Source organism: Physella acuta, unplaced genomic scaffold, assembly GCF_028476545.2.
Source record: "Physella acuta isolate Inbredline_101_S28 unplaced genomic scaffold, ASM2847654v3 ptg000081l, whole genome shotgun sequence".
Lineage (NCBI taxonomy): Eukaryota > Metazoa > Mollusca > Gastropoda > Physidae > Physella > Physella acuta.
The window spans coordinates 591678-617155 of record NW_026731601.1 but is presented as its reverse complement, the minus strand read 5'-3'; the positions used below and the strand labels follow the sequence as shown (position 1 = coordinate 617155).

At 41.8% G+C, this 25478-nt stretch overlaps 1 protein-coding gene across 4 annotated transcripts in view; it reads left to right on the top strand.

Annotated features, from left to right (window-relative positions):
- The window catches only part of LOC131957339 (dedicator of cytokinesis protein 7), a 114678-nt gene that overhangs the window by 52418 nt on the left and 36782 nt on the right, over positions 1–25478 (top strand). For all 4 annotated transcript variants that reach the window (XM_059322082.1, XM_059322091.1, XM_059322097.1 and 1 more), the window contains 9 exons: positions 3046–3204; positions 10638–10714; positions 11891–11986; positions 16380–16520; positions 16628–16741; positions 19231–19428; positions 19770–19876; positions 20017–20203; positions 22667–22813. In XM_059322082.1, the coding sequence (XP_059178065.1) occupies positions 3046–3204; positions 10638–10714; positions 11891–11986; positions 16380–16520; positions 16628–16741; positions 19231–19428; positions 19770–19876; positions 20017–20203; positions 22667–22813 (1226 nt within the window). The remainder of the gene's footprint in view (positions 1–3045; positions 3205–10637; positions 10715–11890; positions 11987–16379; positions 16521–16627; positions 16742–19230; positions 19429–19769; positions 19877–20016; positions 20204–22666; positions 22814–25478) is intronic.

Below are 25478 nucleotides of genomic sequence, written 5' to 3'. Positions count from 1 at the left end.
TTTAAAATAGAATATAATCTCGTAGAAAAAAGAAATGCACACCAAGTGAACGCTAAATAAAGATGTGCATGATAGTGCGCAATATTATTAGTACTTTATAAATTTACATGCGTTTTTTGAGAAATCGGAAATAGCGTAAATAAGTACTTCCTGTCAACGGAAATTACTCAAAATTTGACAGAAGGTAGAGAATTAGATCTTTTACTTACATGTGAAATTTCATTTATCTATCTGAAATAGTACTCAAGTTATAGGCTTTTGAAAAATTCAAAGTAGAAAAAGTACCACTTCAGGTTATCGGAAATCGCTCAAAAGTTGATACGGATCTACGATTTTGATAAAATACTTATATATGAAATTTCATCAACCTAGCTGTAACGGTACTCAAGTTATCGTGTTTACACACTGACACACACACACACAGACACACAGACATACGGACAAGATTGCAAAATTATGTTTTTCCGTATCAGTGAGATGTAAAACGTCGAGATTTGCAAAAATCTCGATTTTTTTTTTTTGCACGATTACAAGACTTTCTCTATACTTCGTATATACGAGAAAGTAAAAAGTTGACAAAAAAAAGCACACATTGATTTTAATTCTAAGACCTAAAATGTGTACAACATTGTTAAAAAAGTTGACAAAAAAAAGCACACATTGATTTTAATTCTAAGACCTAAAATGTGTACAACATTGTTAAAAAAGTTGACAAAAAAAAAGCACACATTGATTTTAATTCTAAGACCTAAAATGTGTACAACATTGTTAAAAAAGTTGACAAAAAAAAAAGCACACATTGATTTTAATTCTAAGACCTAAAATGTGTACAACATTGTTAAAAAAGTTGACAAAAAAAAAGCACACATTGATTTTAATTCTAAGACCTAAAATGTGTACAACATTCTTAAAAAAGTTGACAAAAAAAAAAGCACACATTGATTTTAATTCTAAGACCTAAAATGTGTACAACATTGTTAAAAAAGTTGACCAAAAAAAAAGCACACATTGATTTTAATTCTAAGACCTAAAATGTGTACAACATTGTTAAAAAAGTTGACCAAAAAAAATCACTCATTGATTTTAATTCTAAGACCTAAAATGTGTACAACATTGTTAAAAAAGTTGACAAAAAAAAGCACACATTGATTTTAATTCTAAGACCTAAAATGTGTACAACATTGTTAAAAAAGTTGACAAAAAAAAAGCACACATTGATTTTAATTCTAAGACCTAAAATGTGTACAACATTGTTAAAAAAGTTGACAAAAAAAAAGCACACATTGATTTTAATTCTAAGACCTAAAATGTGTACAACATTGTTAAAAAAGTTGACCAAAAAAAAATCACACATTGATTTTAATTCTAAGACCTAAAATGTGTACAACATTGTTAAATAAACCGGGAGTGATCTCCCCTAAACTTTCTCGAATATTCTAATATAACACTATGGGGGATGGCAACTCGGGATATAGACTTCTAGACATGATTTTTAATCCATTTTAATTACTCAAATTTTTTAAAATAGAATATAATCTCGTAGAAAAAAGAAATGCACACCAAGTGAACGCTAAATAAAGATGTGCATGATAGTGCGCAATATTATTAGTACTTTATAAATTTACATGCGTTTTTTGAGAAATCGGAAATAGCGTAAATAAGTACTTCCTGTCAACGGAAATTACTCAAAATTTGACAGAAGGTAGAGAATTAGATCTTTTACTTACATGTGAAATTTCATTTATCTATCTGAAATAGTACTCAAGTTATAGGCTTTTGAAAAATTCAAAGTAGAAAAAGTACCACTTCAGGTTATCGGAAATCGCTCAAAAGTTGATACGGATCTACGATTTTGATAAAATACTTATATATGAAATTTCATCAACCTAGCTGTAACGGTACTCAAGTTATCGTGTTTACACACTGACACACACACACACAGACACACAGACATACGGACAAGATTGCAAAATTATGTTTTTCCGTATCAGTGAGATGTAAAACGTCGAGATTTGCAAAAATCTCGATTTTTTTTTTTTTGCACGATTACAAGACTTTCTCTATACTTCGTATATACGAGAAAGTAAAAAGTTGACAAAAAAAAGCACACATTGATTTTAATTCTAAGACCTACAATGTGTACAACATTGTTAAAAAAGTTGACAAAAAAAAAAAGCACACATTGATTTTAATTCTAAGACCTAAAATGTGTACAACATTGTTAAAAAAGTTGACAAAAAAAAAAGCACACATTGATTTTAATTCTAAGACCTAAAATGTGTACAACATTGTTAAAAAAGTTGACAAAAAAAAAGCACACATTGATTTTAATTCTAAGACCTAAAATGTGTACAACATTGTTAAAAAAGTTGACAAAAAAAAAGCACACATTGATTTTAATTCTAAGACCTAAAATGTGTACAACATTGTTAAAAAAGTTGACAAAAAAAAGCACACATTGATTTTAATTCTAAGACCTAAAATGTGTACAACATTGTTAAAAAAGTTGACCAAAAAAAAGCACACATTGATTTTAATTCTAAGACCTAAAATGTGTACAACATTGTTAAAAAAGTTGACCAAAAAAAAGCACACATTGATTTTAATTCTAAGACCTAAAATGTGTACAACATTGTTAAAAAAGTTGACAAAAAAAAAGCACACATTCCAAGTCACATTTCCATTTTGTAAAGTTATTTCAGAGGCCAATAAATGACTAGATTAAAGACATGCTTTCAAGTCAAGTAAACAAATGTTAAATAAATGGCTAGATTAAATGCAGGCAATAAAGGTTGAGTGTTGGCAAAGTTTTAGTTTGGAGAATGATGCCAATACCAAGAGCATTAATTTTGTTTAAAACTGTACTAATGTTATTAATCTCAACATTCACAAAGGTAATAAATTCCTGTGAGAAAACAAAACTTATCTCAAATATTGCTTTGACAAGCATTACTTTAGATATTTATTTAATAGACCACAGATATGTGGACATTTTGAAATGTATATAAAATGTGGCAGCACCAAGAAAAAAGAAGTATTTTCCAGGGTCCTCCCCCAACATTGGCAGCCCCCACACCCAGGGTTATGCCACACTTGGACGCCCCTCCTCTCTTCCTGTTTCCAAGACTAACTACCAGCGCAGCTCCAGCAACCCTGACCTTGCAGGCAACACGCCCACCTCACCAGACATGGAGTTTACGTTTAGTAAGTTTTTCTCTCTAGCTACACCCACCTCACCAGACATGGAGTTTACGTTTAGTAAGTTTTCCTCTCTAGCTACACCCACCTCACCAGACATGGAGTTTACGTTTAGTAAGTTTTTCTCTCTAGCTACACCCACCTCACCAGACATGGAGTTTACGTTTAGTAAGTTTTCCTCTCTAGCTACACCCACCTCACCAGACATGGAGTTTACGTTTAGTAAGTTTTTCTCTCTAGCTACACCCACCTCACCAGACATGGAGTTTACGTTTAGTAAGTTTTCCTCTCTAGCTACACCCACCTCACCAGACATGGAGTTTACGTTTAGTAAGTTTTCCTCTCTAGCTACACCCACCTCACCAGACATGGAGTTTACGTTTAGTAAGTTTTCCTCTCTAGCTACACCCACCTCACCAGACATGGAGTTTACGTTTAGTAAGTTTTCCTCTCTAGCTACACCCACCTCACCAGACATGGAGTTTACGTTTAGTAAGTTTTCCTCTCTAGCTACACCCACCTCACCAGACATGGAGTTTACGTTTAGTAAGTTTTTCTCTCTAGCTACACCCACCTCACCAGACATGGAGTTTACGTTTAGTAAGTTTTCCTCTCTCTAGCTACACCCACCTCACCAGACATGGAGTTTACGTTTAGTAAGTTTTTCTCTCTAGCTACACCCACCTCACCAGACATGGAGTTTACGTTTAGTAAGTTTTCCTCTCTAGCTACACCCACCTCACCAGACATGGAGTTTACGTTTAGTAAGTTTTTCTCTCTAGCTACACCCACCTCACCAGACATGGAGTTTACGTTTAGTAAGTTTTCCTCTCTCTAGCTACACCCACCTCACCAGACATGGAGTTTACGTTTAGTAAGTTTTTCTCTCTAGCTACACCCACCTCACCAGACATGGAGTTTACGTTTAGTAAGTTTTCCTCTCTCTAGCTACACCCACCTCACCAGACATGGAGTTTACGTTTAGTAAGTTTTCCTCTCTAGCTACACCCACCTCACCAGACATGGAGTTTACGTTTAGTAAGTTTTTCTCTCTAGCTACACCCACCTCACCAGACATGGAGTTTACGTTTAGTAAGTTTTCCTCTCTCTAGCTACACCCACCTCACCAGACATGGAGTTTACGTTTAGTAAGTTTTTCTCTCTAGCTACACCCACCTCACCAGACATGGAGTTTACATTTAGTAAGTTTTCCTCTCTAGCTACACCCACCTCACCAGACATGGAGTTTACGTTTAGTAAGTTTTCCTCTCTATAGCTACACCCACCTCACCAGACATGGAGTTTACGTTTAGTAAGTTTTCCTCTCTAGCTACACCCACCTCACCAGACATGGAGTTTACGTTTAGTAAGTTTTCCTCTATAGCTACACCCACCTCACCAGACATGGAGTTTACGTTTAGTAAGTTTTCCTCTCTAGCTACACCCACCTCACCAGACATGGAGTTTACGTTTAGTAAGTTTTCCTCTCTAGCTACACCCACCTCACCAGACATGGAGTTTACATTTAGTAAGTTTTCCTCTATAGCTACACCCACCTCACCAGACATGGAGTTTACGTTTAGTAAGTTTTCCTCTCTATAGCTACACCCACCTCACCAGACATGGAGTTTACGTTTAGTAAGTTTTCCTCTCTAGCTACACCCACCTCACCAGACATGGAGTTTACGTTTAGTAAGTTTTCCTCTATAGCTACACCCACCTCACCAGACATGGAGTTTACGTTTAGTAAGTTTTCCTCTATAGCTACACCCACCTCACCAGACATGGAGTTTACATTTAGTAAGTTTTCCTCTCTAGCTACACCCACCTCACCAGACATGGAGTTTACGTTTAGTAAGTTTTTCTCTCTAGCTACACCCACCTCACCAGACATGGAGTTTACGTTTAGTAAGTTTTCCTCTCTCTAGCTACACCCACCTCACCAGACATGGAGTTTACGTTTAGTAAGTTTTTCTCTCTAGCTACACCCACCTCACCAGACATGGAGTTTACATTTAGTAAGTTTTCCTCTCTAGCTACACCCACCTCACCAGACATGGAGTTTACGTTTAGTAAGTTTTCCTCTCTATAGCTACACCCACCTCACCAGACATGGAGTTTACGTTTAGTAAGTTTTCCTCTCTAGCTACACCCACCTCACCAGACATGGAGTTTACGTTTAGTAAGTTTTCCTCTATAGCTACACCCACCTCACCAGACATGGAGTTTACGTTTAGTAAGTTTTCCTCTCTAGCTACACCCACCTCACCAGACATGGAGTTTACGTTTAGTAAGTTTTCCTCTCTAGCTACACCCACCTCACCAGACATGGAGTTTACATTTAGTAAGTTTTCCTCTATAGCTACACCCACCTCACCAGACATGGAGTTTTTGTTTAGTAAGTTTTCCTCTCTATAGCTACACCCACCTCACCAGACATGGAGTTTACGTTTAGTAAGTTTTCCTCTCTAGCTACACCCACCTCACCAGACATGGAGTTTACGTTTAGTAAGTTTTCCTCTATAGCTACACCCACCTCACCAGACATGGAGTTTACGTTTAGTAAGTTTTCCTCTATAGCTACACCCACCTCACCAGACATGGAGTTTACGTTTAGTAAGTTTTCCTCTATAGCTACACCCACCTCACAAGACATGGAGTTTACGTTTAGTAAGTTTTCCTCTCTAGCTACACCCACCTCACCAGACATGGAGTTTACATTTAGTAAGTTTTCCTCTCTAGCTACACCCACCTCACCAGACATGGAGTTTACATTTAGTAAGTTTTCCTCTATAGCTACACCCACCTCACCAGACATGGAGTTTACGTTTAGTAAGTTTTCCTTTCTAGCTACACCCACCTCACCAGACATGGAGTTTACGTTTAGTAAGTTTTCCTCTCTAGCTACACACACCTCACCAGACATGGAGTTTACGTTTAGTAAGTTTTCCTCTCTAGCTACACCCACCTCACCAGACATGGAGTTTACGTTTAGTAAGTTTTCCTCTCTAGCTACACCCACCTCACCAGACATGGAGTTTACGTTTAGTAAGTTTTCCTCTCTAGCTATACCCACCTCACCAGACATTGGGTTTACGTTTAGTAAGTTTTCCTCTCTCTAGCTACACCCACCTCACCAGACATGGAGTTTACGTTTAGTAAGTTTTCCTCTCTAGCTATACCCACCTCACCAGACATGGGTTTTACGTTTAGTAAGTTTTCCTCTCTCTAGCTACACCCACCTCACCAGACATGGAGTTTACATTTAGTAAGTTTTCCTCTCTAGCTACACCCACCTCACCAGACATGGAGTTTACATTTAGTAAGTTTTCCTCTCTCTAGCTACACCCACCTCACCAGACATGGAGTTTACGTTTAGTAAGTTTTCCTCTCTAGCTACACCCACCTCACCAGACATGGAGTTTACGTTTAGTAAGTTTTCCTCTATAGCTACACCCACCTCACCAGACATGGAGTTTACGTTTAGTAAGTTTTCCTCTCTAGCTACACCCACCTCACCAGACATGGAGTTTACGTTTAGTAAGTTTTCCTCTATAGCTACACCCACCTCACCAGACATGGAGTTTACGTTTAGTAAGTTTTCCTCTCTAGCTACACCCACCAGACATGGAGTTTACGTTTAGTAAGTTTTCCTCTCTAGCTACACCCACCTCACCAGACATGGAGTTTACGTTTAGTAAGTTTTCCTCTCTATAGCTACACCCACCTCACCAGACATGGAGTTTACGTTTAGTAAGTTTTCCTCTATAGCTACACCCACCTCACCAGACATGGAGTTTACGTTTAGTAAGTTTTCCTCTCTATAGCTACACCCACCTCACCAGACATGGAGTTTACGTTTAGTAAGTTTTCCTCTCTCTAGCTACACCCACCTCACCAGACATGGAGTTTACGTTTAGTAAGTTTTCCTCTATAGCTACACCCACCTCACCAGACATGGAGTTTACGTTTAGTAAGTTTTCCTCTCTATAGCTACACCCACCTCACCAGACATGGAGTTTACGTTTAGTAAGTTTTCCTCTCTAGCTACACCCACCTCACCAGACATGGAGTTTACGTTTAGTAAGTTTTCCTCTATAGCTACACCCACCTCACCAGACATGGAGTTTACGTTTAGTAAGTTTTCCTCTCTAGCTACACCTCACCAGACATGGAGTTTACGTTTAGTAAGTTTTCCTCTATAGCTACACCCACCTCACCAGACATGGAGTTTACGTTTAGTAAGTTTTCCTCTATAGCTACACCCACCTCACCAGACATGGAGTTTACGTTTAGTAAGTTTTCCTCTCTAGCTACACCCACCTCACCAGACATGGAGTTTACGTTTAGTAAGTTTTCCTCTATAGCTACACCCACCTCACCAGACATGGAGTTTACGTTTAGTAAGTTTTCCTCTCTATAGCTACACCCACCTCACCAGACATGGAGTTTACGTTTAGTAAGTTTTCCTCTCTATAGCTACACCCACCTCACCAGACATGGAGTTTACGTTTAGTAAGTTTTCCTCTCTAGCTACACCCACCAGACATGGAGTTTACGTTTAGTAAGTTTTCCTCTCTAGCTACACCCACCTCACCAGACATGGAGTTTACGTTTAGTAAGTTTTCCTCTCTAGCTACACCCACCTCACCAGACATGGAGTTTACGTTTAGTAAGTTTTCCTCTCTAGCTACACCTCACCAGACATGGAGTTTACGTTTAGTAAGTTTTCCTCTATAGCTACACCCACCTCACCAGACATGGAGTTTACGTTTAGTAAGTTTTCCTCTCTAGCTACACCCACCTCACCAGACATGGAGTTTACGTTTAGTAAGTTTTCCTCTCTAGCTACACCCACCTCACCAGACATGGAGTTTACGTTTAGTAAGTTTTCCTCTCTAGCTACACCCACCAGACATGGAGTTTACGTTTAGTAAGTTTTCCTCTCTAGCTACACCCACCTCACCAGACATGGAGTTTACATTTAGTAAGTTTTCCTCTCTAGCTACACCCACCAGACATGGAGTTTACGTTTAGTAAGTTTTCCTCTCTAGCTACACCCACCTCACCAGACATGGAGTTTACGTTTAGTAAGTTTTCCTCTCTAGCTACACCCACCTCACCAGACATGGAGTTTACGTTTAGTAAGTTTTCCTCTCTAGCTACACCCACCAGACATGGAGTTTACGTTTAGTAAGTTTTCCTCTCTAGCTACACCCACCTCACCAGACATGGAGTTTACATTTAGTAAGTTTTCCTCTATAGCTACACCCACCTCACCAGACATGGAGTTTACGTTTAGTAAGTTTTCCTCTCTAGCTACACCCACCTCACCAGACATGGAGTTTACGTTTAGTAAGTTTTCCTCTCTAGCTACACCCACCTCACCAGACATGGAGTTTACGTTTAGTAAGTTTTCCTCTCTATAGCTACACCCACCTCACCAGACATGGAGTTTACGTTTAGTAAGTTTTCCTCTCTCTAGCTACACCCACCTCACCAGACATGGAGTTTACATTTAGTAAGTTTTCCTCTCTATAGCTACACCCACCTCACCAGACATGGAGTTTACGTTTAGTAAGTTTTCCTCTCTATAGCTACACCCACCTCACCAGACATGGAGTTTACGTTTAGTAAGTTTTCCTCTATAGCTACACCCACCTCACCAGACATGGAGTTTACGTTTAGTAAGTTTTCCTCTATAGCTACACCCACCTCACCAGACATGGAGTTTACGTTTAGTAAGTTTTCCTCTCTAGCTACACCCACCAGACATGGAGTTTACGTTTAGTAAGTTTTCCTCTCTCTAGCTACACCCACCTCACCAGACATGGAGTTTACGTTTAGTAAGTTTTCCTCTATAGCTACACCCACCTCACCAGACATGGAGTTTACGTTTAGTAAGTTTTCCTCTATAGCTACACCCACCTCACCAGACATGGAGTTTACGTTTAGTAAGTTTTCCTTTCTAGCTACACCCACCTCACCAGACATGGAGTTTACGTTTAGTAAGTTTTCCTTTCTAGCTACACCCACCTCACCAGACATGGAGTTTACATTTAGTAAGTTTTCCTCTATAGCTACACCCACCTCACCAGACATGGAGTTTACATTTAGTAAGTTTTCCTCTATAGCTACACCCACCTCACCAGACATGGAGTTTACGTTTAGTAAGTTTTCCTCTATAGCTACACCCACCTCACCAGACATGGAGTTTACGTTTAGTAAGTTTTCCTCTCTAGCTACACCCACCTCACCTGACATGGAGTTTACGTTTAGTAAGTTTTCCTCTCTAGCTACACCTCACCAGACATGGAGTTTACGTTTAGTAAGTTTTCCTCTCTAGCTACACCCACCTCACCTGACATGGAGTTTACGTTTAGTAAGTTTTCCTCTCTAGCTACACCTCACCAGACATGGAGTTTACATTTAGTAAGTTTTCCTCTATAGCTACACCCACCTCACCAGACATGGAGTTTACATTTAGTAAGTTTTCCTCTCTATAGCTACACCCACCTCACCAGACATGGAGTTTACGTTTAGTAAGTTTTCCTCTCTCTAGCTTTACAATCAACTTGATTTTCTTTTCCTGTTACAGTGCATTCAAAAGCTTATTGTTTAAAAGATTTTTACTTTAGTTTTTATCATTCACATTCTAGTAAAAATTAATTAATTAAAATAGTTACATGTACAAAAAAAAGTAGGTCTACTGATTCTTTTCAAAACTTAATTATTGTCTATTTTAATTAATTAATTTTTACTGGAAAGTTGAAATTTTTTTTCTTTTGCACGATTACAATACTTTCTGTTTACGAGAAAGTAATAAAAATTGGTAGAAAATGTTTATAAAAGGTTCATTTAGTGGGATATACTGGGATATACAAAAGAGAAAAAAGTGTTTTCTGTGATAAATTGGAGTGATACTTGTCCTTAATGAAAATGACAGTACAAATGACTAAAGATACTGGCTGTCAAATTCTATCGGTAGGTTGCATTCTATACAGGACATTTATTTGCCCTCTCTAAGTCAGTCAGGTTTTTTGTTTGAAACCATCTGTTAACAAGTTAACCGCTGTCGCCTAGTACTTTATCTTGTTCTCTTCTGTTATTGAATATAGTCATCTCTTAATTAATTTTCAATGATTAATTTAATTTCTAATTAGATTAAAATCTACAAATTCTTTTGGTGTCTTGAGAGACAAATGTATATAAAACAAAGATTTGCCTGAAAGTCACAAACAAGCAAATAGCCAGCGTGAACTTAGCATAAGCTTATACAAATGTTTTTATTTCAATCTACAAACTTAGCATAAGCTTATACAAATGTTTTTATTTCAATCTACAAACTTAGCATAAGCTTATACAAATGTTTTTATTTCAATCTACAAACTTAGCATAAGCTTATACAAATGTTTTTATTTCAATCTACAAACTTCCAGATCGACCGTTAGATCGCACTGGAAGCATGCGAGTAGAGGAGCCATCACAGAACATGCCCAAAGTCAGAGGGAAAAAGGCAAGTGATTGGTGAATGGGGCTACACAGGGAAGAAGGGCAGTGAATGGGGCTACACAGGGAAGAAGGGCAGTGAATGGGGCTACACAGGGAAGAAGGGCAGTGAATGGGGCTACACAGGGAAGAAGGGCAGTAAATGGGGCTACACTGGGAAGAAGGGCAGTGAATGGGGCTACACTGGGAAGAAGGGCAGTGAATGTGATTACTCTCTCCCAAATGTGGTTTTTCTCTACCACATATGGTTACTCTTTACCCAATGTGGTTGCAGGTTATTTCTATCATTGTTCCATATATTTCCAGTAATGCCAGTCATAATATACTGCTGACTACTTTAGTAATAATCTAATTGAATTTAAATGTGTTTGTTTCTTCTGTCTTACTAAACTCCATGCTACATCCACACACCATACAACCATAGTACACCAACACACCATACAACCATGCTACACCCACACACAATACAACCATGCTACACCCAAACACCATACAACCATGCCACACCCACATACCATACAACCATGCCACACCCACATACCATACAACCATGCTACACCCAAACACCATACAACCATGCCACACCCACATACCATACAACCATGCCACACCCACATACCATACAACCATGCTACACCCAAACACCATACAACCATGCTACACCCACATACCATACAACCATGCTACACCCACATACCATACAACCATGCCACACCCACATACCATACAACCATGCCACACCCACATACCATACAACCATGCCACACCCACATACCATACAACCATGCCACACCCACATACCATACAACCATGCCACACCCACATACCATACAACCATGCCACACCCACATACCATACAACCATGCCACACCCACACACCATACAACCATGCCACACCCACATACCATACAACCATGCCACACCCACATACCATACAACCATGCTACACCCACACACCATACAACCATGCTACACCCACACACAATACAACCATGCTACACCCACTCACACACACCATACAACCATGCCACACCCACATACCATACAACCATGCTACACCCACACACCATACAACCATGCTACACCCACACACCATACAACCATGCTACACCCACACACCATACAACCATGCTACACCCACACACCATACAACTAAGTTTAAGAATTTTGTTTGTGGTTTCAGCTTGTCCATGAAGAGTTAGCCCTCCAGTGGGTGGTGTCCAGTGGCTCAACAAGAGAATTAGCTTTGAAAAATGCATGGTTTTTCTTTGAGCTTATGGTCAGTGAAGTTTTTGAGTCAGTGTATGAGAGGTGTGGGTCAGTGTATGAGAACTGTCGGTCAGTGTATGAGAGGTGTGGGTCAGTGTATGAGAGGTGTGGGTCAGTGTATGAGAGGTGTGGGTCAGTGTATGAGAGGTGTGGGTCAGTGTATGAGAGGTGTGGGTCAGTGTATGAGAGGTGTGGGTCAGTGTATGAGAGGTGTGGGTCAGTGTATGAGAAGTGTGGGCTATGGGTCAGTGTATGAGAGGTGTGGGTCAGTGTATGAGAGGTGTGGGTCAGTGTATGAGAGGTGTGGGTCAGTGTATGAGAGGTGTGGGTCAGTGTATGAGAAGTATGGGTCAGTGTATGAGAGGTGTGGGTCAGTGTATGAGAGGTGTGGGTCAGTGTATGAGAGGTGTGGGTCAGTGTATGAGAGGTGTGGGTCAGTGTATGAGAGGTGTGGGTCAGTGTATCAGAGGTGTGGGTCAGTGTATGAGAGGTGTGGGTCAGTGTATGAGAAGTGTGGGCTATGGGTCAGTGTATGAGAGGTGTGGGCTGTGGGTCAGTGTATGAGAGGTGTGAGCTGTGGGTCAGTGTATGAGAGATGTGGGCTATGGGTCAGTGTATGAGAGGTGTGGGTCAGTGTATGAGAGGTGTGGGTCAGTGTATGAGAAGTGTGGGCTGTGGGTCAGTGTATGAGAGGTGTGGGTCAGTGTATGAGAGGTGTGGGCTATGGGTCAGTGTATGAGAGGTGTGGGTCAGTGTATGAGAGATGTGGGTCTTCTTCTTCTTCTTTGTTCTTAATTATTAGTGTTGGAGGGGATCAAGATTTATCTGCCAGTGGGTTTGAACTCGAGCCTTTGTTCGAATTTATCAACCATGAGCTTTTTGCCGACTCGACCACGCCTCCAACACAATTAAGCGGTACGTGTCAACTGGTTTTGCGCCATTGAGGCCATTGACTCCGATTTCAGCCTGCTTTTCTTTTTTTTTTTTGGATTTGCTTCCATAGCCTTTGTCCAACCAAGAACAAACTACAAGGCAGCAGTTGTTTAATTTTGGAGTTGTCTCTCCTAGAAGAGTGGCTGTCCCCAGCTAACGAGCCTCATCTGCCCGAGGGTTCGAACTCGAGACTTTTCGGTTTAGCAACCATGAGCTTTACCGACTCGACCACGCCGACCCCCAGATGTGGGTCAGTGTATGAGAAGTGTGGGTCAGTGTATGAGAAGTGTGGGTCAGTGTATGAGAAGTGTGGGTCAGTGTATGAGAAGTGTGGGTCAGTGTATGAGAAGTGTGGGTCAGTGTATGAGAAGTGTGGGCTATGGGTCAGTGTATGAGAGGTGTGGGCTGTTGGTCAGTGTATGAGAGGTGTGGGTCAGTGTATGAGAAGTGTGGGTCAGTGTATGAGAAGTGTGGGTCAGTGTATGAGAAGTGTGGGTCAGTGTATGAGAAGTGTGGGCTGTGGGTCAGTGTATGAGAGGTGTGAGCTGTGGGTCAGTGTATGAGAGGTGTGGGTCAGTGTATGAGAAGCGTGGGTCAGTGTATGAGAAGTGTGGGTCAGTGTATGAGAAGTGTGGGCTATCGGTCAGTGTATGAGAGGTGTGGGATGTGGGTCAGTGTATGAGAGGTGTGGGTCAGTGTATGAGAAGTGTGGGTCAGTGTATGAGAAGTGTGGGTCAGTGTATGAGAAGTGTGGGTCAGTGTATGAGAAGTGTGGGCTGTGGGTCAGTGTATGAGAGGTGTGTGCTGGCTGTGGGTCAGTGTATGAGAAGTGTGGGTCAGTGTATGAGAAGTGTGGGTCAGTGTATGAGAGGTGTGGGTCAGTGTATGAGAAGTGTGGGTCAGTGTATGAGAAGTGTGGGCTATGGGTCAGTGAATGAGAGGTGTGGGCTGTGGGTCAGTGTATGAGAGGTGTGGGCTGTTGGTCAGTGTATGAGAGGTGTGGGCTGTTGGTCAGTGTATGAGAAGTGTGGGTCAGTGTATGAGAAGTGTGGGCTATGGGTCAGTGTATGAGAGGTGTGGGCTGTTGGTCAGTGTATGAGAGGTGTGGGTCAGTGTATGAGAAGTGTGGGCTGTGGGTCAGTGTATGAGAGGTGTGAGCTGTGGGTCAGTGTATGAGAGGTGTGGGCTGTTGGTCAGTGTATGAGAGGTGTGGGTCAGTGTATGAGAAGTGTGGGCTGTGGGTCAGTGTATGAGAAGTGTGGGCTATGGGTCAGTGTATGAGAGGTGTGGGCTATGGGTCAGTGTATGAGAGGTGTGGGTCAGTGTATGAGAAGTGTGGGCTATGGGTCAGTGTATGAGAGGTGTGGGCTGTGGGTCAGTGTATGAGAGGTGTGGGTCAGTGTATGAGAAGTGTGGGCTGTGGTTACCTGTGGGTCAGTGTATGAGAGGTGTGATCTGTGGGTCAGTGTATGAGAGGTGTGAGCTGTGGGTCAGTGTATGAGAGGTGTGGGCTGTGGTTACCTGTGGGTCAGTGTATGAGTGGTGTGGGTCAGTGTATGAGAAGTGTGGGCTGTGGGTCAGTGTATGAGAGGTGTGGGCCGTGGGTCAGTGTATGAGAGGTGTGGGTCAGTGTATGAGAAGTGTGGGCTATGGGTCAGTGTATGAGAGGTATGGGTCAGTGTATGAGAAGTGTGGGCTGTGGTTACCTGTGGGTCAGTGTATGAGAGGTGTGATCTGTGGGTCAGTGTATGAGAGGTGTGGGCTGTGGGTCAGTGTATGAGAGGTATGGGTCAGTGTATGAGAGGTGTGATCTGTGGGTCAGTGTATGAGAGGTGTGGGCTGTGGGTCAGTGTATGAGAGGTATGGGTCAGTGTATGAGAGGTATGGGTCAGTGTATGAGAGGTGTGGGCTGTGGTTACCTGTGGGTCAGTGTATGAGAGGTGTGATCTGTGGGTCAGTGTATGAGAGGTGTGGGCTGTGGGTCAGTGTATGAGAGGTATGGGTCAGTGTATGAGAGGTGTGGGCTGTGGGTCAGTGTATGAGAGGTATGGGTCAGTGTATGAGAGGTGTGGGCTGTGGTTACCTGTGGGTCAGTGTATGAGAGGTGTGATCTGTGGGTCAGTGTATGAGAGGTGTGAGCTGTGGGTCAGTGTATGAGAGGTGTGGGTCAGTGTATGAGAGGTGTGGGTCAGTGTATGAGAGGTATGGGTCAGTGTATGAGAGGTGTGGGCTGTGGTTACCTGTGGGTCAGTGTATGAGAGGTGTGGGTCAGTGTATGAGAAGTGTGGGCTGTGGGTCAGTGTATGAGAGGTGTGGGCTGTGGGTCAGTGTATGAGAGGTGTGGGTCAGTGTATGAGGAGTGTGGGCTATGGGTCAGTGTATGAGAGGTGTGGGTCAGTGTATGAGAAGTGTGGGCTATGGGTCAGTGTATGAGAGGTGTGGGCTGTGGGTCAGTGTATGAGAGGTGTGGGTCAGTGTATGAGAAGTGTGGGTCAGTGTATGAGAGGTGTGGGCTGTGGTTACCTGTGGGTCAGTGTATGAGAGGTGTGGGTCAGTGTATGAGAGGTGTGGGTCAGTGTATGAGAAGTGTGGGTCAGTGTATGAGAAGTGTGGGCTGTGGGTCAGTGTATGAGAGGTGTGGGTCAGTGTATGAGAGGTGTGGGTCAGTGTATGAGAAGTGTGGGTCAGTGTATGAGAAGTGTGGGCTGTGGGTCAGTGTATGAGAGGTGTGGGCTGTGGGTCAGTGTATGAGAGGTGTGGGTCAGTGTATGAGAAGTGTGGGCTATGGGTCAGTGTATGAGAGGTGTGGGCTGTGGGTCAGTGTATGAGAGGTGTGGGTCAGTGTATGAGAGGTGTGGGTCAGTGTATGAGAAGTGTGGGCTGTGGGTCAGTGTATGAGAGGTGTGGGTCAGTGTATGAGAGGTGTGGGTCAGTGTATGAGAGGTGTGGGTCAGTGTATGAGAAGTGTGGGCTGTGGTTCAGTGTATGAGAGGTGTGGGTCAGTGTATGAGAAGTGTGGGCTGTGGTTACCTGTGGGTCAGTGTATGAGAGGTGTGGGTCAGTGTATGAGAGGTGTGGGCTGTGGGTCAGTGTATGAGAGGTGTGGGTCAGTGTATGAGAAGTGTGGGCTGTGGTTCAGTGTATGAGAAGTGTGGGCTGTGGTTCAGTGTATGAGAAGTGTGGGCTGTGGTTCAGTGTATGAGAAGTGTGGGCTGTGGTTCAGTGTATGAGAAGTGTGGGCTGTGGTTCAGTGTATGAGAAGTGTGGGCTGTGGTTACCTGTGGGTCAGTGTATGAGAGGTGTGGGCTGTGGGTCAGTGTATGAGAGGTATGGGTCAGTGTATGAGAAGTGTGGGCTGTGGTTACCTGTGGGTCAGTGTATGAGAAGTGTGGGCTGTGGTTCAGTGTATGAGAGGTATGGGTCAGTGTATGAGAAGTGTGGGCTGTGGTTACCTGTAAACTTTTGTTCAGGTGAAGGCTATGGCTGAACACCTGGATCAGGTGGATAAACTTTGTGTGCCTCGACAAATGCGCTTCCCTGATCATTTTGTTGATGATGTCCACTCACTGGTCACCAACATTATCAAGGACATAGGTGACCGCTACATTAAGGTATGTCAGGTGGAAACATTTTTAAATCTGCCTACTTCACACTTGATTTATTCCTTCTATTCTCAGTTGATAAAAAACACAAATTAAAGCTGCCTTTTGTCCTACAGGAGCCTCCATTAATTAAAGGGCTGAATAACAGCCTAGCCTTTTTTCTGCACGACTTACTGTCTCTGATGGACCGCGGCTTTGTCTTCCAGCTGATACGTCACTACTGTAGAACAGTAAGATGTCCTTCAAACCTTTTAGTGCATTTCTTACTCCCTTCATCCTAAGATTAGGGACGCAACTTTGAACTATGTGTGGAGCTTTAAAAATGTATGCTAAATTTCATCAACGTCTCAGAGATGAGTGTTGCTCATTGTTACTGGGAAGTAGCATAAATTGTGACATGATTTAAAAAAAAATATTATAAAAATAAACCCAGCCATGATTTTGAGAGCTAAAAATAGAAAATGGAGGTACGTTGATTTAAATCTAGAAGTGTAACTGAAATAAATATATAATGGTTGAACCAAGTGGCCAGACCTGGTTTTAACCAGTAGAAGTGGTTGAACCAAGGGGCCAGACCTGGTTTTAACCAGTAGAAGTGGTTGAACCAAGTGGCCAGACCTGGTTTTAACCAGAAAAAGTGGCCTTGCTTGACATGAAGAGTAGAACAGATAACTAGCTTTACTTGAAACAACTTAGCTGTGTCATGTGAACTAGACTCTCTCCCTATTGGCCAGTACTAATGTCTAATGTGGACTCACTTTATTATGTCATACCAGTTAGTTCTGTTGGCCAGTGGCCAGTTAGTTGTGTTGGCCAGTGGCCAGTTAGTTGTGTTGCATCAGTTAGCCAGTTAGTTGTATTGGCCAGTGGCCAGTTAGTTCTGTTGGCCAGTGGCCAGTTAGTTCTGTTGGCCAGTGGCCAGTTAGTTCTGTTGGCCAGTGGCCAGTTAGTTGTGTTGGCCAGTGGCCAGTTAGTTCTGTTGGCCAGTGGTCAGTTAGTTCTGTTGGCCAGTGGCCAGTTAGTTGTGTTGCATCAGTTAGCCAGTTAGTTGAGTCGCATTAGTTAGTTAGTTAGCTGTCGCATTAGTTAGCCAGTTAGTTGTGTTGCATCAGTTAGCCAGTTAGTTGAGTCGCATCAGTTAGCCAGTTAGCTGAGTCGCATTAGTTAGTTAGTTAGCTGTCGCATTAGTTAGCCAGTTAGTTGTGTAGCATCAGTTAGCCAGTTAGTTGTGTTGCATCAGTTAGCCAGTTAGCTGTCGCATTAGTTAGCCAGTTAGTTGTGTTGCATCAGTTAGCCAGTTAGTTGTGTCACGTCAGTTAGCCAGTTAGTTGAGTCACATCAGTTAGCCAGTTAGTTGAGTCACATCAGTTAGCTGAGTTGCATTAGTTAGCCAGTTAGTTGTGTCACATTAGTTAGCCAGTTAGTTGTGTCACATCAGTTAGCCAGTTAGTTGAGTCACATCAGTTAGCCAGTTAGTTGAGTCACATCAGTTAGCTGAGTCGCATTAGTTAGCCAGTTAGTTGAGTCACATTAGTTAGCCAGTTAGTTGAGTCACATCAGTTAGCTGAGTCACATTAGTTAGCCAGTTAGTTGAGTCACATTAGTTAGCCAGTTAGTTGAGTCACATCAGTTAGCTGAGTCGCATTAGTTAGCCAGTTAGTTGTGTCACATCAGTTAGCCAGTTAGTTGAGTCACATCAGTTAGCTGAGTCACATTAGTTAGCCAGTTAGTTGTGTCACATTAGTTAGCCAGTTAGTTGAGTCACATCAGTTAGTTGAGTCACATTAGTTAGCCAGTTAGTTGTGTCACATTAGTTAGCCAGTTAGTTGAGTCGCATTAGTTAGCCAGTTATTTGAGTCACATCAGTTAGCCAGTTAGTTGAGTCACATCAGTTAGTCAGTTAGCTGAGTCACATCAGTTAGCTGAGTCGCATTAGTTAGCCAGTTAGTTGAGTCGCATTAGTTAGCCAGTTATTTGAGTCACATCAGTTAGCCAGTTAGTTGAGTCACATCAGTTAGCTGAGTCGCATTAGTTAGCCAGTTAGTTGAGTCACATTAGTTAGCCAGTTAGTTGAGTCACATCAGTTAGCTGAGTCACATTAGCTAGCCAGTTAGCTGAGTCACATTAGTTAGCCAGTTAGCTGAGTCACATCAGTTAGCCAGTTAGTTGAGTCACATCAGTTAGCCAGTTAGTTGAGTCACATCAGTTAGTTGAGTCGCATTAGTTAGCCAGTTAGCTGAGTCACATTAGTTAGCCAGTTAGCTGAGTCACATTAGTTAGCCAGTTAGCTGAGTCACATTAGTTAGCCAGTTAGTTGAGTCACATCAGTTAGCCAGTTAGTTGAGTCACATCAGTTAGTTGAGTCGCATTAGTTAGCCAGTTAGCTGAGTCACATTAGTTAGCCAGTTAGCTGAGTCACATTAGTTAGCCAGTTAGTTGAGTCACATTAGTTAGTTGAGTCACATTTGTTAGCCAGTTAGCTGAGTCACATTAGTTAGCCAGTTAGATGAGTCACATTAGTTAGCCAGTTAGCTGAGTCACATCAGTTAGCCAGTTAGATGAGTCACATTAGTTAGCCAGTTAGTTGAGTCACATCAGTTAGTTGAGTCGCATTAGTTAGCCAGTTAGCTGAGTCACATTAGTTAGCCAGTTAGCTGAGTCACATTAGTTAGCCGGTTAGCCAAAGTTGCCTGTAGCCATTGAAGCCCCTATATTCCAGCTGTCCATAAAGATGAAGATGCTGTCAGACACGACAAGTCTGATGCTGCTCAGGCTAGACTTCCTCAGGATCATATGCAGCCATGAACACTTCCTGCCACTCAACTTGGCCTTTGGCACACCACTGACCCCAAGTGGACTTCACTCCCCCACCAGCAGCATAAGCTCACGCAGCTCAGTGACTTCAAGCACCACATTGGTCAGTTTTTACATCAGGAGCATGCTTGTGTTTGGGTTGGCCATGTTCAAAGTCTGTGTTGGCCATGTTTAAAGTCTGTGTTGGCCATGTTTAAAGTCTGTGTTGGCCATGTTCAAAGTCCATGTTGGCCATGTTTAAAGTCTGTGTTGGCCATGTTTAAAGTCTGTGTTGGCCATGTTCAAAGTCTGTGTTGGCCATGTTCAAAGTCTGTGTTGGCCATGTTCAAAGTCTGTGTTGGCCATGTTTAAAGTCTGTGTCGGCCATGTTCAAAGTTTGTGTTGGCCATATTTAACATTTATGATAGCCCAGAAAGTGTATGAAAAAAACCCTTCCAATTTTAGGTTGGCAAATCAAAAGCAGTGTATTACAGCTTGAGTCCCCACTTCTGTAGCCAGCATTACCTGGTTGGGTTGATATTGTCTGACCTATCTATATCCTTTGATGCCAGGTAGGTGGATAGGACAGACTGGGGGGACACATTTTCCATATATATATATATATATATATATATATATATATATATATATATGCCATGGGGCAATAAATTTTTTGAGGAATTAATTATGACAATAAATATTTGTTTTACAGTAATCCTGTGATCCACCAAAGAGCTATAAGTGTTCTTCGAAACATCCTTTACAACCATGACCTTGACATTCGTTACACTGACCCAGAGATCAAAAGCCGTTTAGCTACTCTTTACCTGCCAGTCATAGCTATAGTGCTAGAGGCCTTGCCTCAACTTCACGATCCTGGGCTGGAAAACAAAATAAAGGTACATTCTTTTTAGGCTCAAACTATGTAGGAATAGTAGACAAACCTCTGGTGGGGTGACCCCTACAACTACCCCACTGGTAGACACCCAACATAGTGACCCCATCAGCTAAAAAAATTTTTTATATTATGTGATTCTATTTTGGTAGCTCCAGCCTATCCCTCCTTTACTTTTGGTTAGCTTTACCTAAGTCTCATACTACCTATATGATCTTATTTTATTTAATTTTGTGTACAAAATGATGCTGTTGTGTGTAAATAATATCCAGGTTTAGTGAGGAGCTATTGCATCAATAAACTTGTTTCTATTTTCACATCACAGCAACAAACATGCCTACCGTCACACCAAAAGAGGAATTGTTCCTTTTTTTAAAAAATCTTGTCCCGTTTCTCCGTCCCGTTTCCGTCAAAGTTTGTTCTGTTTTTTTTTTAAAATAATCAGTAAAGAAAAGTAACAAATCAAATTGAAAAAAAGTCAGGGAAAAGCGATTATTTACCTTTGGAACACGTTTCCGTTTCCTAGTTTACTTACAATATTTACAAGTATCATCTAATACTAGATCTACTATACTAATAGATAATGTGGACAATCTAGCTTTTTAACGTTCTTTGTAGTATTTGCAATTGAATTGTAGATTTAAATTATACCTTAAATAACATGTAGGGAGAAAAATACAATAAAATCATGACTAACATGCTAATTTCCATGATCTAGATCAGGGGTCGGCAACCTGCGGTTCTTTAGCTCTGTGCACAAATATTAATAGTTATATTATTTCATTTTCAAAACTCATAACAAAATTATACTGTAAAGAAACACAAGTTTAAACAGAATTTAAAAAACTCACAATAGAACAGTGAGAATAGGTGAAGTAGAAAGTATACGTACAGCTGACAGTTGCTTGGGCACCAGGCCCAGCCCCACAGCCGTGCCATGGACAGCCCCGTGGCAATAATTCGATGCTTGCCACTGCCCAATTGCCGACTTTTTCGAATATCATTAATGGGGAATGTTATTTTGTTCAGAATGCATATCCCTATCTGCCAGTAATCATGAATTTCACTTGAGTGACGTAGTTTTTTAGTTATTAGCCTCCTACGGTCGAGCTGGGTACTGGACGGTGGGGTACGAGTTTACCCTGCGTTCAATGGGGTGGAGATAAGCCTGGTGAGAACGGAAGGACAAAAGCAACAGATACACAGGTAATCAAAACAACATCAAAACCATTTAGATTGAGTTTGCTATGTTGAGGCCTGCTATAGCATATATAGTTCTATATTTTTGTTTTTTAATTATTAATTTCATTATTCTGGCAAAATAAGTGTGTTTTTATGTGAACAAATATTTTTTCATATTTAAAACTATTTTTTTAAATAAATCAAATTTATTTACCTAATCCAAATCAAATAATAAAATATTGAAAAAAAAATGTTAGTGGCTCTTTATTAGTGGGAAATTTTGAAAATTATAACATATGGCTCTTTCATCTCAAAAGGTTGCCGACCCATGATCTAGATAGTAGATCTATTGGCCTAAAAGTAGTCTAGTAACATTACTGATATATCCTGTTTGTAATTAAGTTGTAACTAACTAGATCTAGTCTAGTAACTACTATTATGAAGAACTTAGAAGTAACTAGGACTTTTACTAGGTAGATCTAGGTCTTAGCTCTTAACCTATATTTTATATTACATACAAAGCCTTCAGCATTTATTGTTCATATAGCCTAGAACATAGCAAGGCATAAATAATCAAATCATTAAGGTTATGTCAAAGCTATGGTTTTTATTGGGAGGGGTGGGGGCTTGGGGTGTGTCTCAGGTTATTGGTTAACTATTTTTTTAATGTAAGCTGACATTAAGCAGTATTAAAATGTAGCCTAGAGACTAGTTATATATAACTAGAAGCCTATTAATGTCATTAGACTAAATTTTTACTTTTTTACTTAGTAAAGTATGTTCCTCTTTTTGGCTACGAATTCCTCTTTTTAGGCATGACTGTTCCTACTTTTATCTGACAGGGTAGGCATGTTTACAAAAAAAAAAAGTTAAAGCTTAAAAATGTAATATTTTAAGAATTAATGTCATAAAATGTGCATAGGCAGATAAATTATTTTTTCTTGAAGTCTACATTATTATTTATTGACAACTATTGGACACCTGGTTTAAATTTATCAGACAAACTTTCATTGACTATATCATGGGTAGTTACTTTAATTTCTACAACCCCATGTTCAAAACTTTTCCCTAGAAATACTTTGATAAACTTTTACTTTTGAAGACAGAACGACCTAGTTATGTCATGTTTTTGATATTTTCTGGGTGAAAATGAGAAAAATACAAAATGCTTTTGGCTCTTTTTTTTTCAAAATTTGTTTAGTTACTGAAAATGCTAAAAATTGGAAATATCTATGATCTTTAATTAAATGCTATAAAACCACACAATTTTTTTTTACCACAACAGGGCATTGGCTCCATGATGTCTGATGAGGAGGGTGACAAAATCAATCAGAGGGTTGCTATGGCAATAGCTGGCTCAAACGTAGTTAATCGCATCCACTCATCCTCTACAGTTGCACAAAGCCATGAAGACTCAGGGGATGGCTCAAAGGTTGTATGAGCATTAGCATTGTTTTGTAGCATGCCACATTTAGCAATAGGTAGTCTGTGGAATCATACTCAATTTTGGGGAAAAAATATTTTTAAAAACAAATGGCAAGCTATTAAATTATAGTTACATTTTATAATCTTAAAGCTGTTTGGGAACCGTCGATTACACTCACTTTTATATTTTTGTATTGAATATAAGCCATTGAAAAGTCACTTTGAATTGTTTTATAAATTTAAATATTAAAAAAAACACCCTCAACCTCTCCTTGAAGTCATTCAGAATGGCCAGGGAGAGTAAAACAAACAGCACCAGCATTGTTTTCCATTATAAAATACACAATATTAGTCTATGGTGTATAGAGTAGTATTTATAATAGATAATATAAGAACCCCGATCACCACAACACTCTGATATTACTAATCCACATTTTTAAAAAATCTTTGATAAATTATATTATTAGGAATTATTTGTTTGTAAGTCATTTTGTACTTATTACACAAATGTTAAAAAATGTTCAATTTTGGTTGGAAAATATGCTTTATGGCAACAAAAATTTAGAACCATTTGAAACCAGCATTACAAGCCAATTGAAAGCACATAAATGACACATCCACCACACACCTGACACATCCACCACACACCTGACACATCCACCACACACCTGACATCCACCACACACCTGACATCCACACACCTAACACATCCACCTGTCACATCCACCACACACCTGACACATCCACCTCACACATCCACCACACATCTCACACATCCACCACACACCTGACACATCCACCTAACACATCCACCACACATCTGACACATCCACCTCACACATCCACCACACATCCACCACTCACCTGACACATCCACCACACACCTGACACATCCACCACACACCTGACACATCCACCACTCACCTGACACATCCACCACACACCTGACACATCCACCACACACCTGACACATCCACCACACACCTGACACATCCTCCACACACCTGACACATCCACCTGTCACATCCACCTCACACCTGACACATCCACCACACACCTGACACATCCACCACACACCTGACACATCCACCTCACACATCCACCTCACACATCCACCACACATCCACCACTCACCTGACACATCCACCACACACCTGACACATCCACCACACACCTGACACATCCACCACTCACCTGACACATCCACCACACACCTGACACATCCACCACACACCTGACACATCCACCACACATCTGACACATCCACCTCACACATCCACCTCACACATCCACCACACATCCACCACTCACCTGACACATCCACCACACACCTGACACATCCACCACACACCTGACACATCCACCACTCACCTGACACATCCACCACACACCTGACACATCCACCACACACCTGACACATCCACCACACACCTGACACATCCTCCACACACCTGACACATCCACCTGTCACATCCACCTCACACCTGACACATCCACCACACACCTGACACATCCACCACACACCTTACACATCCACCACACACCTGACACATCCACCACACACCTTACACATCCACCACACACCTGACACATCCACCTGTCACATCCACCTCACACCTGACACATCCACCACACACCTGACACATCCACCACACACCTTACACATCCACCACACACCTTACACATCCACCACACACCTGTCACATCCACCACACACCTTACACACCCACCACACACCTGACACATCCACCACACACCTGACACATCCACCACACACCTGACACATCCACCACACACCTGACACATCCACCACACACTTGACACATCCACCACACACTTGACACATCCACCACACACCTGACACATCCACCACACACCTTACACATCCACCACACACCTGTCACACCCACCACACACCTTACACATCCACCACACACCTGACACATCCACCACACACCTGACACATCCACCACACACCTGACACATCCACCACACACCTGACACATCCACCACACACTTGACACATCCACCACACACCTGACACATCCTCCACACACCTGACACATCCACCTGTCACATCCACCTCACACCTGACACATCCACCACACACCTGACACATCCTCCACACACCTGACACATCCACCTAACACATCCAACACACACCTGACACATCCACCACTCACCTAACACATCCACCACACACCTGACACATCCACCACACACCTGACACATCCTCCACACACCTGACACATCCACCTAACACATCCAACACACACCTGACACATCCACCTAACACATCCAACACACACCTGACACATCCACCTAACACATCCACCACACACCTGACACATCCACCTAACACATCCAACACACACCTGACACATCCACCACTCACCTGACACATCCACCACACACCTGACACATCCACCACACACCTGACACATCCACCACACACCTGACACATCCACCACTCACCTGACACATCCACCACACACCGGACATATCCACCACACACCTGACACATCCACTTGGCACATCCACCACACACCTGACACATCCACCACACACCTGACACATCCACCACACACCTGACACATCCACCTGTCACATCCACCTCACACCTGACACATCCACCACACACCTGACACATCCACCACACACCTGACACATCC